Source organism: Schistocerca americana, chromosome X (assembly GCF_021461395.2).
Source record: "Schistocerca americana isolate TAMUIC-IGC-003095 chromosome X, iqSchAmer2.1, whole genome shotgun sequence".
NCBI lineage: Eukaryota > Metazoa > Arthropoda > Insecta > Orthoptera > Acrididae > Schistocerca > Schistocerca americana.
Genome location: NC_060130.1, coordinates 152,301,041 through 152,321,929, shown reverse-complemented (window position 1 = coordinate 152,321,929; position 20,889 = coordinate 152,301,041). Strand labels below are relative to the sequence as shown.

Here is a 20,889-nt window from a genome sequence, read left to right as displayed (position 1 = left end):
AGAAGTATTCAACACTGGGCGGGTTGCACAGCGCGGGCTGATCCGGTGCCGGCAGTGGCACTGAGGGACAGGCTCGCAGCGCAGGTAGCCGGACTACACCGCAGGCCTCGGCGTTGCAGCGCAGCGAGCCAATGACATGCCTCCAGCAGTCAAAGGGTTAAACAGAAATGACATGAGCATGTATCTTGAGTGAAAGGTTGTGGGGGCCATGAGGAAATGAAAGACACATTGGTTCATAATGCAGGCCAGGAAACAGGAAACAAAGGATAAGGAATTAATGTCCCACTGACAAAAAGATCATTAGATAGTGCAGAAGCTCACATTGGACAAGCATGTAACAAGAAAACAGCTGCAACTATTTTCTTCAAAGGAATCATCTTAACATTCATCTAGTTTTTTTGGGAAACCTAAATCAGAATTTTAGTATGCGGACTGAAAGTTACCAGGTCTGAAGAATAGTGAGACGGTTGTAATCTCAGAAAAATAATGTATTTCAAGCTGAAGTGGACAGCATAAAGTTTTTTGGAAAATACTATGAACAAAGTTCCAAAAGTGCTGATACTATATTAAGTGTAATATATAATAAAATCATTCAAATCCCTCATATACCATTTTTGAACATTGCTGTTGAAAGCTTGAGAATTTCATTCAAAATTATGTGGCCTGAATACTGAAAAGATATTATTCTTTCTCTACCATGTTTTATGGCTGTATGTTGCAGAAAATTTTCTCCTTATCTTAAAATACCTAGCTTCTCTCCAAACTGTAAAATCTGTCATAACTCACTTAGGCCTACCATTATCTGTCTGTTAGCCTGGCCTACTGTTCTGTCTTATACCCATGCTCCTCCATTTTTGATCTTAATCTTGCATTCTGCTTTACAACTAAGACAGTCACATGTTCCCCCCCCCCCCCCCCCCCCCCCCCCATCCTATGAAATTGTTCACTTAACTAAGTATATTGACAAGCCTTTCACAATCAAGCTAAATTTATCACCATCATAATCAAACATTTAAGTAATGTGCCACTGGATTCAGATGTGGGCGCACTTCTCTTGAAGATGGTACACTTGAAGAAAGTTCTAAACCTGTAACTGCAGACGTAACAATGAGAAAATACAATTGTGAGACTACGAAACAGTGTCACAGAAATATCAAAAGAAAGAATATGGCATATTTTCCATGAAGAATTAAGTGTAACAGCACAGGCCTAGGCAAAAGGGCTCAACATCATAAAGAGCACCACTGGCAGCAATATACCATTCCTCCACAGAACTTATTGAACGCCACCGTCTGCTTCCCAGTCGGTGCTCACCGAGTTACTGAAATCAGGGACACTTTGGTACATGGCGTATATGACATTTGTAGCAGCAACACCACAACAAACACACTTTGACATCTCTAAATACTAGCTGTCCAGCCAGAGTGGTCATTGAGCGAATCAGCTCATCATCAAGTGCATCATGTTGGCATGTATCCCAGTGTTGGCTTCTGCCATGATTGTGCTACACTCTACATCAACATAATCTATACCACACTTAAATGCCTGCCAGAGGGTTCATTGAATCACCATTACAATAGTTCTCTATTATTCCACTCTCAAAAAGTGAGCGGAAAAAATGAACACCTATACCTTTCTGTACAAGCTCCGATTTCCCTCATCTTATTATGATAATAATAATGTCTCCTCATGCAAGTCTGTGCCAAAAAAATATTTTCACATTCGGAGGAGAAAGCTGTTGATTGAAATTTCATGAGAAGATCCTACTGCAATGAGAAACATCTTTGTTTTAATGATGTCCATCCCAAATCCTGTATCATGTCCGTGACACACATTCCCCTATTTCTCGATAATACAAAACATGCTGCTCTTCTCTGAACTTTCTCAGTGTACTCTTTCAATCCTATACAGTACAGATCCCACACAATGCAGCAGTACTTCAAAAGAGGATGGACAAGCATAGTGTAGGCAGTCTCTTTAGTAGATCTCTTTCATCTTCTAAGTGTACCAATAGTAAATTGCAGTCTTTGCTTTGCCTTTCCATAACATTTTCTATGTGTACTTTCCAATTTAAGTTTTTTGTAATTTAATTCCTATGTATTTAGTTGAATTTATGGTTTTTAGATTCAACTGATTTACTGTATAACCGAAATTTAATAGATTCCTTTTACCACTCATCTGGGTGACCTCACACTTTTCATTATTTCGGATCAAATGCCAATTTTTGCACCATACAGATATACTTTCTAAATCATTTAGCAATTTGTTTTTATCCCTTTACTGGATAATAAACGACAGCATCATCTGTGAACAGCCTAAGATGACTACTCAGATTGTCTCCTAAATCATTTATACAGGGTGAGTCACTTAACATTACCACTGGAAACACCTCCCAAACCACAACAAACACTGAATAACCAATTACACAGACCAAAAGTGAGGAGAGAAATGAATGGACATATGATTTTCAACACATACTTATTGTGGTGTCACTGCCAGACACCACACTTGCTAGGTGGTAGCTTTTAAATCGGCCGCGGTCCGGTAGTATACGACGGACCCGCATGTCGCCACTGTCAGTAATTGCAGACCGAGCGCCGCCACACGGCAGGTCTAGAGAGACGTACTAGCACTCGTCCCAGTTGTACGGAAGACTTAGCTAGCGATGCAACACTGTCGAAGCGTCGCTCCTGTGCAGAGCAGATAGTTAGAATAGCCTTCAGCTAAGTCAATGGCTACGACCTAGCAAGGCGCCATTAGCATTACATTGCATGTATCTACAGAGTCTCACTTGTATCATCAAGAGCGATGTACAACAATGATGGATTTAAGTTAAGTATTCCAGCAGCTACGTACTTTTCTTTATAGCATTCATTACGTATTCTGTTTCAGACCTCACGCCAGCCATTCGGGAGGACGACGGTTCAATCCCGTCTCTGGCCATCCTGATTTAGGTTTTCCGTGATTTCCCTAAATCGTTTCAGGCGAATGCCGAGATGGTTCCTCTGAAAGGGCACGGCCGATTTCCTTCCCAATCCTTCCCTAACCCGAGCTTGCGCTCCGTCTCTAATGACCTCGTTGTCGAAGGGACGTTAAACACTGACCACCACCACCACCTCACGCCAGCCTGCGTGAGTTTAAGGCGTGCATTCGGCCTCCTCTCTCAAGTAGTGTGCGTAGTGTTGGCAGTTAGCCAACACTACGCACACTACTTGAGAGAGGAGGCCGAATGCACGCCTTAAACTCACGCAGGCTGGCGTGAGGTCTGAAACAGAATACGTAATGAATGCTATAAAGAAAAGTACGTAGCTGCTGGAATACTTAACTTTAATCCATCATTGTTGTTCATCGCTCTTGATGATACAAGTGAGACTCTGTAGATACATGCAACGTAATGCTAATGGCGCCTTGCTAGGTCGTAGCCATTGACTTAGCTGAAGGCTATTCTAACTATCTGCTCTGCACAGGAGCGACGCTTCGACAGTGTTGCATCGCTAGCTAAGTCGTCCGTACAACTGGGGCGAGTGCTAGTACGTCTCTCTAGACCTGCCGTGTGGCGGCGCTCGGTCTGCAATTACTGACAGTGGCGACATGCGGGTCCGTCGTATACTACCGGACCGCGGCCGATTTAAAAGCTACCACCTAGCAAGTGTGGTGCCTGGCGGTGACACCACACTTATGGTTTTTTTTTTTTTTAAGCTGTTATTAATTTTCGCACAACTGAAAATAGAAACGAATTCTTAATCAATGCTGTTTGTTACATTGCAAAATGTTAGGTACATCTGGACTAATTTGTAACATAAAGTTGATGCTTGAAGCCTCAGACACTCAGTCGCACGTTGTAACAAACAAGATCCACAGGGGTATGTTTACGAAGACTACAATGTTTATGAGTTTGGCTCTCTCAGTGTCTGCATGTAGCACTTGCTGAATTAGTCCTTTTTATTTTCTTTATTTACACGCCAAGTTCCATAGGACCAAATTGACGAGCAAATCTCCAAGGTCATGGAACGTGTCAGTACATGAAATTTCAACATAAAAGTAATAACAGATAAAAATAAATGTTCATGAACCTGAAAAATGTCAGTCCATAAGTTTAAGGAAACGCTGTCAGCAATACAATAATAATCAGCTTAATTTTTCAAGGAACTCCTCAACAGAATAGAAGGAGTGACTCTTGAGGAAACACTTCAGTTTCAACTTGAAAGCATGTGGATTACTGCTAAGATTTTTGAATTCGAGTGGCAGCTTATTGAAAAATGGATGCAGCAGTATACTGCACAAGAGTTAAGGAAGTCCGATCCATATGTAGGTTTGATTTCTGCTGAGTATTAACCAAGTGCCCATTTTCACACAAGATCATCATCTAGTGGTTTTCACCAGCTAACATATCTGGGCACCACCAAGTAGCCTTCATTACCCAAACTAAATATGCTGCATCTCACATCAATTGTCTCGGGGCCTTCATTTATTTAGTAGTCAGTGGAGTTGCATCACTAGGCTCAAGTGACCAGTACCAATATTTTCCTACACCAACAGAAAGTGCCACTACATACCGAGACAATGACAAAGTTATGAAACTGCTAACCTTTTCCCTTCCAGTACCATTTGTTTTCGCATTTATGCTATTATAAAACCAAAACATTTTTCACTGCCTTTTTTAATGCGCAAAAGTCGTTTCCTGACAATTCTTACTGCAAGCCTGACCATATCAGTAGCATTAACACATATTTATTTACCAATATTGAGGAATGCTATGATTCTTAATCTTAACAATTCTTAAATCAGCACAGCATCAATTATGTTCCTCTTCCCTAGAAATCCCCAATTTATAATTACATTTGCTTTATGTGAAAGCACCTGGTCGTAACTTTTATCCTCCAATCTTAAATTTATTAAGAGTATCCTTATTAAAATAAATTTATCATACTAGCTACAAAGTGTCATGAAACTTTTAAGAACATTTTCCTCCACCACCACCACCACCACCACCACCACAGCAATATGTAGAACTTTGTTCTCCAAACTAGTTTATTTTACTACACTCCTGGAAATTGAAATAAGAACACCGTGAATTCATTGTCCCAGGAAGGAGAAACTTTATTGACACATTCCTGGGGTCAGATACATCACATGATCACACTGACAGAATCACAGGCACATAGACACAGGCAACAGAGCATGCACAATGTCGGCTCTAGTACAGTGTATATCCACCTTTCGCAGCAATGCAGGCTGCTATTCTCCCATGGAGACGATCGTAGAGATGCTGGATGTAGACCTGTGGAACGGCTTGCCATGCCATTTCCACCTGGCGCCTCAGTTGGACCAGCGTTCGTGCTGGACGTGCAGACCGCGTGAGACGACGCTTCATCCAGTCCCAAACATGCTCAATGGGGGACAGATCCGGAGATCTTGCTGGCCAGGGTAGTTGACTTACACCTTCTAGAGCACGTTGGGTGGCACGGGATACATGCGGACGTGCATTGTCCTGTTGGAACAGCAAGTTCCCTTGCCGGTCTAGGAATGGTAGAACGATGGGTTCGATGACGGTTTGGATGTACCGTGCACTATTCAGTGTCCCCTCGACGATCACCAGTGGTGTACGGCCAGTGTAGGAGATCGCTTCCCACACCATGATGCCGGGTGTTGGCCCTGTGTGCCTCGGTCGTATGCAGTCCTGATTGTGGCGCTCACCTGCACGGCGCCAAACACGCATACGACCATCATTGGCACCAAGGCAGAAGTGACTCTCATCGCTGAAGACGACACGTCTCCATTCGTCCCTCCATTCACGCCTGTCGCGACACCACTGGAGGCGGGCTGCACGATGTTGGGGCGTGAGCGGAAGACGGCCTAACGGTGTGCGGGACCGTAGCCCAGCTTCATGGAGACGGTTGCGAATGGTCCTCGCCGATACCCCAGGAGCAACAGTGTCCCTAATTTGCTGGGAAGTGGCGGTGCGGTCCCCTACGGCACTGCGTAGGATCCTACGGTCTTGGCGTGCATCCGTGCGTCGCTGCGGTCCGGTCCCAGGTCGACGGGCACGTGCACCTTCCGCCGACCACTGGCGACAACATCGATGTACTGTGGAGACCTCACGCCCCACGTGTTGAGCAATTCGGCGGTACGTCCACCCGGCCTCGCGCATGCCCACTATACGCCCTCGCTCAAAGTCCGTCAACTGCACATACGGTTCACGTCCACGCTGTCGCGGCTTGCTACCAGTGTTAAAGACTGCGATGGAGCTCCGTATGCCACGGCAAACTGGCTGACACTGACGGCGGCGGTGCACAAATGCTGCGCAGCTAGCGCCATTCGACGGCCAACACCGCGGTTCCTGGTGTGTCCGTTGTGCCGTGCGTGTGATCATTGCTTGTACAGCCCTCTCGCAGTGTCCGGAGCAAGTATGGTGGGTCTGACACACCGGTGTCAATGTGTTCTTTTTTCCATTTCCAGGAGTGTATATCAGCTCTGCTTCAGAATCACCTCCACAATATATAGAGATATCATGTAAAAGAACATATTTGATTCTTCCTATTCTGTATTTCCTAATCCACTTGTACACACACAGGTCACTGACTGCTCAGGACTAGTTAGATGTTATAAGGCAACTATTAGGTTTATATGCCCCATCAGACAGATCTTTTTGAGATTTTGCACGTTTAGCAATACTTTATCACATATCTCAGTTCTTACACACAGTACACTTAACTACAAGTTCCTTCACATGGTTGCATTGTTATAACTATATTACAGTTCTGATACAGTGAGCAGGTTGGATAGATGTATGATGTACACCTCAACAACATAATCTTGTTTCCTGTTCTAACAGTGGACGTACCATTGTCATTGTTAACATGCAACATGAACAAGAACACACACAGTGGATGAGAAAGATATTGAATAAAGTGAGAGGACTCCTGGCTGTTCTATTCAACTATTCACATGAGTGAAACAAGCAAGAAAAAGTGGGCAGTTTTGTGAGGGAGAATGGGCTTCATCTGACTGATCACCTGAGAGTCACTGAGAAGAAGAACAGCAAGATGTAACTGCCTGCTCCTCCTGTGTACAGTTAGTACAGAGGGAGAAGCTGGCTAGAATCCCACAATTATTGCCACGATTGGGAGACATCTGAGTTCAGTGTCAAGTCTCTGGACATTAACACGTTACTATAAATACAGGTAACCAATATGTCCGGCTACATGCCCACAAAGCCTCTACAATAGTGATGTGCAAATAAGAAGAAGGGTGCATGATGTATTGCGCACAGACAGAGACACACAATACTTTGAGGTGTCACCAGTGTGCTCTCTCTCTTTGTCTCAAGCCGCACACTGCAACTGTTGCCTACCATGGTATCTGCGACTATGGGAAAGCACCACATTGGGCCACTTTTTCTGTTTTTGACTATTCCTCAAATAAAAATTAGATGATCAGAAAACTATTACTGTCACTACTTAATTTAATACTTGACATGTTTGCTTTATGCCACTCGTAATAACCACTACAGTGGGTCAATACCTTCACCATATGTAAAGTAACATGATAAGAATAAATGCTTTACATGCACACTGAAGTGCACACTACAGGCAAACACCACAGAATTATACCATTGGCTATAATACCACATGGTACACTGCTCCTTCCTACTGTGCATCACCCCACCTTCAGCTCTCCTACTTGCACACCACTAAGTACATCATCTCAACGACGGACAAAATGCTCTGAAGGAAGAAGGTGCCAAACAGTCGGAGCGAGTTTTCAAGGCTGTGAGACTGGGAAACAGTCCAGAAAGGTCAGATTCAGCTACGTGGCTGTCAAGCTGCACAGTCAGAGTAGTAAGAACAGACTGCCACTATTTATCTTGGCAGTGTTTACAACTGCACACAAGTGGCAGAGGAAGCATACGAACCCAAGTCTATGGGCTGAGTAAGCTTTTGGACTTTCTGATCGAGGTGGAGAATCTTCTGGTGGGATTCGACATGAAGTCACTTCGATTAAAATACCTTTGAGAAGAGCTTGCAAAAAATATTGTGACAATGTGAAAACATGTGCCAAGTAAGCTGCATGAGGGCCAAGTTTGTGACAGGTGCCTGCTGTGGTGGGCCAAATTTCACATGTTGGTATGGCTGCAAGACCTTCTGAGGCCCTGGTCTCACTCATGACAAGCTGCAAGACAAGAAGAAAGACCACGTGAATTCAGCTAGTGCAGGAGGAGCTGAGAAGATGAAACAAAGGAGAAGTGGCAAGCCATCAATGGTCTCTTTTTTTCCTGTCAGTATTCATAAAACCAAACTAATAGCATCAGTAAGGGTGGCTGAATGAGTGGAGTGGCAGCAGTCACTGCTAATGCTCTGAAAACAAAAAAAAATATCACAGCAGAAGATGGTGAAACCAGCCAAGGCCCAATATGACACACTACATGGATCTGAAGGATGGAGTTAAAGCACTTACTGCTGTGGCAGTGTCAAGGTCCACTTGAGAGCTATCTGCTACAGACATGGAGACTATAATAGCAATAGTCAGAATAGCAAAACACATGGAAAGAATGGCAGTTTTGGGCAGGGTTTTGAAAGATTCCCTCTGGCTGTAAGGTGAATACCAGAGCTGTCTCCAAAAGTTCCTGCCAAATAAATTCCTAATTGGTAGACACAAGAAGCACTCCATTTATTTAAATAACCACACTCATTGGCTCAATAGTGCAAGCTAAGAAGTTATTGAACAGCCTCTCTTCACATCTAAGAAGAATGAATCTAAAGGTAAAATAAATAAATAATTAAAAAAAAACTATATTGCTTTTAAAACAGGTGTCCATCCCTCCCTCCCCCCCCCCCTTTTCCACACTCACCCCCACTTTTTTCTTCAAAATGACAGAAATGAAATGAATTTTCAGACTTATAAAATCACAGAATACCATAAATTTAGCTTTTCTGGTACCAACTGGGCATCAAAAGCAAGATTAAGCCTTCATACATCTTCCATTACAATTGCAAGCATACCTGCTCTAGGTGCTAAATTTGGCCTTGATTGTTCACCAGCTTCTGCTGCTGCAGAACCATCAGAACCCAATTGACGATTTGCAAGAGCAGCAATCATTTGGTCTATATTTGAACGTGGTTCACTGGTTGGAAGACCTTCAATAACTTCTTGATGTCCTGAAATCAGTATATCATTACACGATAAAACCACCCCATTCAAATTCAAGGAACTTTGATATTATTATTTTTGCAGGGTGTTTTGCAGCAAATTCAATTGAGAAATAAACAGAAAGGCTTGCACTAAAATCTTGGTCTAGTCATCTTGTTTCGGCTTTTCAGCATTTTCCTCCATTCTGACAAATAAAAGTGTGGATCCATCAAGAAATCACACTAACACCTTACTCTTCTACTTCTCCATCTATGTTTCAAGGTTCCTTTTCAATGACATTTTCTCCACCTGTGTTCTGGGTTCCTTTTTCAGTGACCTTGCCATTAGAAGAGTATTAGATAAAGATATTTAAAAAGGTGCACAGATGAACAGAATGATGCAGATAAATTTCCAGTAAACATAAGAGTCATGTGTATTAATCGACGTTTTAAACCTTACATCAGATAGGGTTGCAGAATGCTGATAAATTTTTTAGCTTGCAAGTCCAGTTTTATATTAAAAAATAAGAAGAAGAACAACAACAACTGCAAAAGGAATTCTAAAAATAAAACTTCTTTTTTTTTTTTTTTTTTTTTTTTTTTTTTTTTTTTTTTTTTTTTTTAAAACCATGGGAATTTTTGCTAGTCAACCACTGAGTTGCATAAGATCGCTAGCAAAGACAGAATACTTAAGATTTGTTAAATAACATTTACACGTGTCAAGACTAAAAGGCAATGTAAGAGTGCAGTGTCTTAAAGTCATTCCCCAAACTCCAACAAAAACGGTTCAATCTATTTACATTTTCTTTGCGTGGAGCCATCGTAATGATGGCTTTTGCGAACGTCAGACTTAATACTATGGTTATATTTATACTTATAAAATACACTATATTCTGTAGCTGTTGCTTCTTATGTCTATTTTTTACATTTATCACATTACAACTGATATGCTAATGCCTCATGTTACAGTCACTATCTTAAAATTCAATGAAAGAATATAAACATTTTTGTATTAGAAAAGATTTTAATTTTGTTTTAAAAACATTTCCTGTGTACATTCTTAGAGAGTTTGGTAGCTTGTTATACCAAATCAAACCACTGATATATGGACTTCTATCAGTCATAACGTTGTTCTGTTACGGAAATAGTTACACTTATGTTCTAGTGTTGTGATCGTGTACATCACTGCCCTTTATAGCTTCTGTTGGTTGACTTATAAAAAATACAACTATTTTGAAGATGTACAGAGAATATATTGTCAGATATTCGTGCTGCACAAACACTTCACGACGTGAATCTCTATGTCCCATCCCATGTATTATAAGTCTTATTGCTCTTTTCTGTAGTAGCAGTATTATTTTTAAATGTACATCAGCTGCACAGCCCTATAGTTCAATTCCGTAATTGAGAAAGGGGTAAAGTGTTCCATAATATACTAATTTCAGTGCTTGGCTAGGAACTATCTTTGCGAGCTGGCTGAGGAGATATATGGCACTATTGACTTTTCTGCATACGAGATTAATGTGGTATGTCCACCGCAAATTTTCATCAACATATACACCCAGGAATTTACAGTTACCATTTTCTGTTGCAGAGATATTACACACACTATTCATATTGTCGTGATGAGAACTGCCTGTTTTAAATGTCAGTAGTTGAGATTTGGTGACATTCATCTTGAGTCCCTGATCATTGAAGTATTTTGTTACTTCTGTTACACCACTAGTAGCAAGAGATTCTAGTTCTTTAGATTCGCTCCCATAGAATAAGATAGACGTGTCATCTGCATAGCTTACAATATGGGAGTTAATGGGTTGTGCAATGTCGTTAATATATATAAGGAAGAGAAAGGGTCCAAGGATTGAGCCCTGTGGTACACCTTGTAATACTGGTTCACTGGTGGACTGGGCGTTCATTATTTTATTATCTAGTTTGTATGACAATTTAGTGCTTTGCTTATGATTCAACAGCTACGTGGTTAGAAGATTCATGGCTTGATCCCCAATACTATAAGATTTTAGCTTTTTAAGAAGTACCCTATGGTTTACCGTATCAAATGCTCTTGTCAGGTCCAAAGATATACCTGCAGTCTGCATCTTCTGGTCCAACAGACAGTAAACTTCATGGATGAACTGTGTAACTGCTGTGGTTGTACTTAGCTCTTTTCTGAAGCCATGCTGCGAATCTACAAGCAGTTTATGTTTTGTGAAAATGGCACTTAGTTGAGAAAGGATAATGCTTTCGAATATCTTACTAAAAGTGGGAATTAATGACATTTGTCTATAGTTGGAGACTTCTTCCTTACCTCCCTTTTTATACACTGGTTTCACTACACACATTTTTAGAACCGTTGGATACATGTTTTCTCTAATGCTGCAATTAATCAGGTGAGTAAGAGGTTTAGAAATTTCTTTTAAGCATGCTTTAGTAATAGCACTGGATATGCCATCCCATCCAGATGAATTTTTTTTCTTTAGCATGTATATTGCCCTGTGAACCTCCTGCTCATTCACTTCCACAAATTCAAATTCGGTACACTGGGTGAGATGGCATTGGATCTCTATCTGTGAATCTGTAATATGCGTTGATTGTTCACCAGAAATGTAGTAGTTATTAAAAATATTACATGTAGTATCTGGGTTTTTTATAATGTTACCATCATGTCTTATGCTGAGTGGTTCCATGTTCATCTTTTTGGGACCTTTTCGGTATTTGTCAATCAGCTTCCAAGATGCCTTTCTTATGTTGTCAGACTGTTCTACTGTTTTGCTGTTAATCTGTTTCCTTAGATTGACAATTACAGTTTTAAAAGTTTGCTTGGGCCTATTGTATTTTTCCTTGAAAACCTACATAGTAGTAGCTTTATAAAGCTGGTTTAGATCATGTACTTGCTGCCTGAGCCTAATCAGATTTGTTGGGAGTTTTAGTCTAGGATTACTTCCATATTGACAGTTTTAACTACCTTCTGGATGCAATAGGGTTGAGTAGAATTCATTCCATTTCTCATCCAACCCTTTTACCTGGTACACAGAATCCCATTTTTCATTCACTAGTTTGTCTTTAAGAGCATTAATATTTGAGGTATTCAGCATTCGTTTCTGTAGCACAATTTTTGTTATTTTAGGCACAACTGAATTTTTGTATTCTATCACCTGACAGAAGTGGTCAGAATAAAGAAAATCTAAGTTACTGTAATTTACCTTATCTATAACATCTTTGTTGATTATAGCATAATCTATTCTAGTGGAACATGTATGGCTCTAAGCACTATGGGACTTAACATCGGAGGTCATCAGTCCCCTAAAACTTAAAACTACTTAAACCTAACTAACCTAAGGACATCACACACATCCATGCCCCAGGCAGGATTCGAACCTGTGACCATAGCAGCAGTGCGGTTCTGGACTGAAGTGCCTAGAACCGCTCGGCCCCAGCAGTTGGCCTCCAACAAAAATTTCACATGCTGTAGTTTAACTAATGACTTGAGAGTCAGACTAATGACTGTTCACAAAAGACATTTCAAAACTAGGTGCTGACTCATTATGATCATGAATAAATAATTGTGTGTCCTATATTCTTACATGTTAAGGGGGAGGATGGGGTAAATACAAGCTGCCCCTCACCCCAAAAGAAAAAATTATCTTCACAAACCAAACTCTAATCCTGCTCCACTACACACACAGATGTACCAATTCAGTACCAATTTTTAAAAAAGGCAGAGCTGTAACAGACAATGACAAGTAATGAGTGTACCTAGAACTATTTGTCATTAAACCCCCGACCTATTTTGCCATTCACAATGACATTAACACAAGCTGACCCCTCCCTGCCCCCCCCCCCCCCCCCTCCTCTCTCCTGCTTCCTTCCCTGTCATTTTCCCTTCCCTCTCCCCTCCCAAAAATTATTGATATGACGCACAAAAGCTGCCACTGACTGTGCTGGGATGTTTCTCAATGTTACTCGTGCGTAACAAAAGACTTGCATTTTCAGCTTTGTACCAATATTAAAACTAACCCGTAAAGCTACAGGATGCTTCTATTTTCGTGTAATAAAAACTGAAATTGGTTTGTATTCTAGCAGATGAGTAATGATAGTGTATTTTGTTGTTTACTATATATATCACACGAGAATACATTAACATGGAAAGTCTCAAGACTGGATCGATGGCTAAATTTTCAGTAGAGTATTTTCAAACATTTCCTTGACATGTGGTCTGGCAGCCATACTTAAGAGGTTAGGACTCATTCTTTCCTTTGGCTATAAAATCATAATCAGAACGTATCTGCCAATTTCAGTTATGTCATTTTCAGGAGAACATCTTGTAATAAATTGTGCAACATGTGTCTGACAGCACTGTTGAATGATATAGTTTGCTACAGTCAAGTCAGCATAAGATGATCCCTGAGAGCTGGGAGTGCTGTTGACAGCTTGCATCTGTGATGCACAAATGACTGCTGGTGAAACAATAATCTTCCATAGAGCTGTGATAACACATGCATTACCATAGGGACATTTACAAAAGTGCAATATGTGATCAGTTGAGGTAGGCGCATGAAGTGGTCATGCCCAGCCCACTGCAACTGTCAGGAATATTCTTACGCTACCTGGACTATAGGTTCGACTCAACACATGTGGATCTTCATGCTGAAGGCTTCCAACTGCTGATGACTGATGCGTACAGTGCAAACATGAGTGTGTGAAGCAGCAAGGAAAGTTGGGATGGAGTACCTCCTATACTTGCCCACCAACCACTACCTTTGCTGTTCCATAATACAGTTTTATCAATTGCCTTTAAACATAGGTAAACTGTTTTTTAATTGTGGATTTGAAATTTTACATATAAATTTAATCTTACTTTTCATGTGCAGCCTTAAATTACATGTAACACTGACTAAAATTACTTAATTACCTCCAGCAAGCCAGGCAACATTTGGAATGAGTTGTTCTCCTTGACAGTTCTCTCGACCAGGTACAAGACGCTGCAGAAAAGGTGGATAAGGGTTTCCATCAATATCTACAAGGAACGGAGGTGGCATCAAATGTGGTGCTATCTGAGTTTGCTCATCTAACACGTGATGATTATCATCTCTAATAAGAGGCCGATAATCTGTGTGGAAAAACATTTCCTTTGGCAACTGCAAGAGTAAGAAACAAAACATCATTGTTAAAAAAATGTCTATTTATTAGACTATAAAAATTATAAAAAATAATTATATCACTAGGAAGCACAAAATTAAAAGATAGTTTGTCAGATGTATTTTCTTCACAGACAACTGCAACTACATCATCTGTGAGATTTCAACTTATACTATCTGTGAAGCCGTTAATGAGAATATTTGGGTGCCCATGAATTTATTGCTATCCAAAATATTGTGCTGAATGCTGCATTGTAATCCATTCACAAACTTTATTAGATTTCCTATAGTAATGATGTATCTTTTTCTTCTTTAGAAAGTGTTGATGTAATACTAAATAAAAAGATTTTCAAGAGCTTAGAAATGTTAAATCAACCTTGCACCGCACTTCTCTTGAATGAGAGAGAGAGAGAGAGAGAGAGAGAGAGAGAGAGAGAGAGAGAGAGAGAGAGAGAGAGAGGGGGGGGGGGGGGGGAGAGAGAGAGAAAGAGATTGGGGGGGGGGGGCAAAGAGAGAAAGAGACAGAGGGGGGGGGGGGGCACTGAGTGAGTGAGAAATGAAAAGTGGAGTGAATAAGGCACTCAGGAGTAGGTTCCCATCACTAGAGTTTAAGAAAACTAGTACTGAGAGGGAGAAGCCAAGAAACCCACATGATTTAGCCAGAAATTTGGTCTCATAAGTGATAATATAGAGCATGCTCAGCGAGTGGGTACTGGGTGCCCCCAACGCAAAAAGTTCTTCTGTGAGCATTTATGCATCTGACAAGTGTATAAAAACCTGCGCAGTGAACATGAATCAGTTAGTAAAAAACATGAGGATTTCTCAAGTTACAGTATCTGTGATTTTGCAGGATTTACTTGTGGTGGAGCTGGAGTAACTCCTAGTGGACATGTGCATGGGACATGTTTTACAGAAGGAATGAATGAAATGACTGGAACCTTAGGGTAAGAATAATTGTCTGGTAAAATCACGTGATTTGCCAAGAATGTTGTGGAGGTTAGGCAGGCTACAGAAGATAACATTGGGTAGTGTGAGAAGAATATCAGGGACTGAAAATCTCATTTCAGGAACTGTTTCAAGAAATTTTTAGTCTAGGTAGAGAACTGCTTTGAGGGATTTGAGGCCTGGGTTATTATTATTATTATTATTATTATTATTATTATTATTATTATTATTATACTACTAGACAGACAACCCAGGAGATTACTTTGTGTACGAGATCTGTGAAGCAGCTGTGAGAGCGGAAAGCCTGGGAAAGGTTACTGGTATACGTGTGGAGACATTTGGTGTTCACCACCACACTGCAGCCATTGCCTACCCTGGTAGCCTACAATGCTGGGACAAGTACCACACTGGGCCACTGTTTCTGTTTCTGCTTCTGACCCTCCCTAAAAATATTTATATGCTTAAGAAACTGTATGCAACCCATAATGAACACTGAAGTGGTTAAGTACCCTCATTATAGCTAAACTAACATTAAAATCAATGTTATACAGTTTTAAGCACATCTTAGACCACACGCTACTGTAAGGCATGGCATAATGGCGCTAATGGCTGAAGTGTTACTTGACACTGTGCATAACCCCACCACCTGCCTTCTTATGTGTGCAGAACTATAGCATTCGTTTGGGAAATACATTACATTTACAGCAAGAGACCGAACGGGATTTAATCCACACCAATAATTGGTAACACTACTCTCACAGTTTATTTAATGAATGTAGCATTTTTCCACTTTAGGCTGTATTTGTTTAGACGATTACTTTGTTTCACAACTAGTACCATCATGGCAGTGCATTCACACAACATGTTTCTGTTTATTTTACTTTACAAATTTTATTGTTCTTTGTGATATGTAAGATATCTGTGGAATGAAGAAGTCTTAATATATGCAAACTACACAGAAATATTTGGAAATCATTTAATAAATATATGGCTGTGGTGCCCTCTATGAAGATGATATCTAACAATTTACCATCATCATTGTCATCAAGCATCATTATGAGACTTGCAAAGAATGTACCTGAATATAGAGGATTATGTGATAGTGCGGTAAAGTAGTTTGAGGAGAAAGACATGCACTGGCACCATGCTGTTGTAGCCAAAGTATGGATGTATGTAGACAAATCAGAATTACTACGATGTGAATGTTGTAGAGCCACAGAAAAAGACATACGTACGAACGAACATGATAGACTTAATTGCTGTAAAGCGGGTGACTGTTGACTGACAGGTCTTTTGATTTACTACTACAAAAAGGACATGAATGTGGGAAAGATCACAAACTGCAATCAGAGAGCTTCACATTTTAGAAAACATACTGCTTGGAGACTTCAACCAAAATGAGCTCTGAAACTTCCAGGTAGATTAAAGCTGTGTGGTAGACTAAACACACAAACCCACAATCTCACCTTCACACACAAGCTCTTGTGGGCCAAGCTATCCAGGCACGGTGCACTACCTGCCATCTTCACAGTTTTGAAAGATAGGAAAAAGGTGGTGGTGTAAATGAAGCTGTGACAGTGGGTCATGAATTGTGCCTGAGTAGATCAGTCCCTAAGAGCATTGTCCATGAAAGTTGAGGTTCTGGCTCTGAATCCCTACCAGGCACTCAGCTTTATAGTGTTAGAAAGTTTCGAAACAGTGCAGATTCCAGTGCAGTCAAAGAGTCATTCTTGGAGTTCAATTTTATTTCATATATAAAGTAAGATGGTGGTCTGACATCAGACTTACTGCTATTGCATTTCACTGTAATTTCCCTATGGTCTCCAAGCATTAGCCTCTTTACTGTATTTGTCAAATCAACCACATTCACTCCCCCTTCCCCAAAGCACACACAATGCACACAGAAACAGACTTAAATTTACATTTTTTCCTTTTACATGTTACCACATGTAAAATGGAGCATTTCTCTCCAATAACTCTTTTCTGATGTTGATGCATTCTCACTCACCTTATGAAATCTGTCACTGCCACGTCCAAACCCATACACGAGAAGGTGGCCGTGAGAATCTGAAGCGGCCAACATTGTTCCATCTGGTGACCACTTTGCATCAAACAGAGCTCCATGCCCTTGACCTTCGATGGCATTCTGGAATGATATCACTTGTGTCCCAGCTATTATATCCCAAATAATAAGCTGCCCGTCATGTCCCGCACTTAGCAATATGTTAGCTTCAAATGGATGAGCTTCCAACACAAATACCTCATCCTTATGCCCTCTTAGAACCTGCACTAGAGCACCTGTAACAATATTTAAAGTAACAGCACTGAAGAAAACAGTACAGATGACAATTATCAAACTATAATTATGCAAATTAAATGTTATCAGCATGCTTCTATCAATGTCAGCTCTTTACACTGGTATCAAAGAATTAAAAATCGTTAAGCATCAAAATCATCCATCAAAAATGTGCTTTCGATCGCTCGACCATCTCCAGGAGCGGTTCCAACGTAGCCTGTTTGAGCAGCCTGTCAGCAAGTTCGTTGCCTAAGATTCCGACGTGTCCTGGGGTTCACAGAAACACCACTGAACAACTGGACCATTCCAGGGAGTCAGAACAGAGAAAAAACGACTCACCAGAACAGGAACGGATGTACTGAAGTGCACAAGATATGGCCAACAGCTCTGCAGTGAATACACTGCAACCAGTGGCTAAGTAACGCTGTTCAATATGGCCTCTGTGGACAGAGGCGAAGCCAACATTATGATCAGCCATCAAGTCGTCAGAATAAGCAACTTCAGAGCACGTCAAGAATTGAGAGGAAGTGACAGTGGAGAACAGCGAGGTTAACGGAGTCCTTAGGGCAATGCAAAAGGTCCAGATGAAGCTTCAGCCAAGGTGTACACCATGGAGGTGTACATAAATGGACCTCAAGCAGAGGTGGTAAAGAGAAGGACTCCAGTTCGGAGAGAAGGGAACACACACGAACCGCAAATGTGAGCCCTGACCTGGGCGGCCTATGCAAGAGATGAATTGCCACGGGTGGGAAAAGGAGACAGTAATTCAGATGCTCAGGAAAACTATGAATGTGTGCAACATATCTGGAGAGCAGTTGTGCACATCGGGTCCACAATGTAGTGACTCCGGCCTCCACCAGGACACTGGTCACTGGACTCATTCTAAAAGCTCCCATCGCTAGGCGAACGCCACAGTGGTACACTGGGTAGAAGAAACACAACACTGAAGGCGCCACCAAACCATAAACCAGACTCCCATAGTCAGGGTGGGATTGAACAAGGGCTCTGTAGAGCTACAGCAGCATATATCAATCTGCACCCCAAATGGTGTTGCTCAGGCAGCAGAGAGCATTGAGGTGCTCCCAGCACTCCCACTTAAGCTGATGAAGGTGAGGCAGCCAAGTCAATCGGGCATCGAAAACCAGTCCTAAGAATCAATACATCTCCACTACAGTGAGTGGATCATCATTAAGATAAAGTTCAGGTTCTGGATGAACGGTGCGATGCTGACAGAGGTACATTACACATGACTTTGCGGCTGAAAACTTGAAGTCGTGGGCTAGAGACCATGACTGCACCTTATAAAGGGCTCCCTGTAGGTGCCGCTCAACAACACCAGTACTGGAGGAGCAATACGAAATGCAGACGTCATTCGCATACAGAGAAGGGGAGACCGAAGACCCTATAGCTGCTGCTGGGCCATTGATGGCCACTAAAAATAGAGATACACTCAATATGGAACCCTGCGGAACACCATTCTCCCAAATACGGGGGGAACTATGGGAGGCACCAACTTGGACACGGAAAGACAGGAAGTTTTGGATAAAAATTGGGAGCGGGCCTCAAAGACCCCACTCATACAATGTGGCAAGGATATGATGCCGCCAGGTCATGTTGTACGCTTTACGTACATAAAAAAAAATGGCAACCAGGTGTTGGCATCTGGAAAAGGCTGTTCGGATGGCAGACTCAAGGTATAAAAGATTATCAGTGGTAGAGCAACCCTGGAGGAAACTGCCCTGACATGGAGGCAGCAGGCCACGTGACTCTGGGACCCAACCAAACAGCGGACACACCATACGTTCCAGCAGCTTACAGAGAACATTGGTGAGGCTTATTCAGAGATGAAGAGTCTTGCACAGGGTTGAGTAGCATGGAGAACTGCTTCAAACCACTCTTCGGACTGAAGAGCACAAAAACATCTATTAGTTGCTGTACAGATTGGACTCAGTATTAGCTCAGTCAATGAAGACCAACAGATTTAATTTTATCCATCCTTACTAGAAGGGATTATAAGATGACAGCTGATATGTACATAACTAGCAATAAATAAACCAACAGCTGCATTTTCACCACTGATTTATTCCAGAGGCAACTGGTTTCAGCATTCTATTATGCCATCATCAGGCTCTCTACCGTAACATAGTGGCTCAGCTTATATATATCTACGCAAAATATGCAGAAGTGAACCAGTACCTGCACCAGCATATGTAACATGGCTATAGACTCAAACAACCAGAGCACATAAGTTGCACTCAGGTTGTTAATGAATGTTTAGCAGTTGCTATGTTACCACAGAGGGCCTGATTATGGAATAATGGAATGCAGAAACCAGGTGTCTCTGGAATAAATCAGAGATGGAAAATATAATTGTTGGTTTATTTATTGCTGTTTATAAGACCAAAAGGGGTCAAAGAGGAGTAGAATATTGTGCAGTTGCAAATTTATGTAAAGTGGTAGGAGGGAGTGTCATGAACAATATACTAAACATCCCCACCAGTGGGGCATGAACATGGGTATGGGGGGCAGTTTGAAGGTAACTTGTTTTATGTTTTTCTTGAATAATACAGAACCCACAGCTTGTAATGAAAATTTTTCCCAGTATAAAATTAATCTACATGAAATTTCCTACAAAAAAAGTCCTATTTGTTTTTTTTTTTTCTCTCTCTTTTTGACTAATAGTTCTCCATTGCAAGGGATGGAAAAATCACTCATTATTAGAAACAATAATTTAATGATATAAAATTAATGTTTGTAGTTAAATGGAGTGAGTTAAGAACAAATATTAAATGTGCATACCACATCCAAGTGCAGCAGAGCTGTATTACAGGATAAATTGTCTTCTAGTTGTGTAAAAGGGTGGAAGTGGTGGGGGTGGAGAATAGAAACTTGAGGGATGGTAGGTCATCGGATTATGGTTAAGCACATCCCTCCTTCATAGATCTGCAAACTGAGGAACAAGCAGGTGATTCCCTATTCTATCTGTTGTATATTGGCCATAGGCTAAGCATGTCCGCAGCCAGCAAGCAGACTCCAGTAAGCAGACTCCACATTGCAGGTTTGCCTACCCACCCTCACAAGCTTCTCTCTTTTGGAGATATAAGCATCTCATGTCATGACACAGTTCTGTATACGAACACAATTTGTTACAGGCTCCACCAGGGGCAACAGCTACAGTTCCAAGCAGCACACACACCAGGAAATCGGCAGGGCTGCTCTCAAAGAACAAACACAGTCCACACATCAACTGGTAGCAAGCATACTTCCACCTGCTGGGTACATAAGGAAAAGCACAGCATCCAAGCAGGTCATTTCAGCTGCTCCCACAGTTCCAGGCCAGGAACTGTTTATCCTCATAGTCCACCTAACAGAGCTCACTGAGACA

The 20,889-nt window shown here is 41.4% G+C and overlaps 1 protein-coding gene across 1 annotated transcript in view; it reads right to left on the bottom strand.

The window, feature by feature from the left end:
- LOC124555464 (PH-interacting protein) overlaps positions 1–20,889 on the bottom strand; it is a 262,681-nt gene that overhangs the window by 81,466 nt on the left and 160,326 nt on the right. Inside the window, exons 13-15 of the mRNA XM_047129386.1 lie at positions 17,217–17,506; positions 14,038–14,263; positions 9,003–9,158 (exon numbers count right to left, since the gene is read on the bottom strand). Coding sequence (XP_046985342.1) covers positions 9,003–9,158; positions 14,038–14,263; positions 17,217–17,506 — 672 coding nt within the window. The remainder of the gene's footprint in view (positions 1–9,002; positions 9,159–14,037; positions 14,264–17,216; positions 17,507–20,889) is intronic.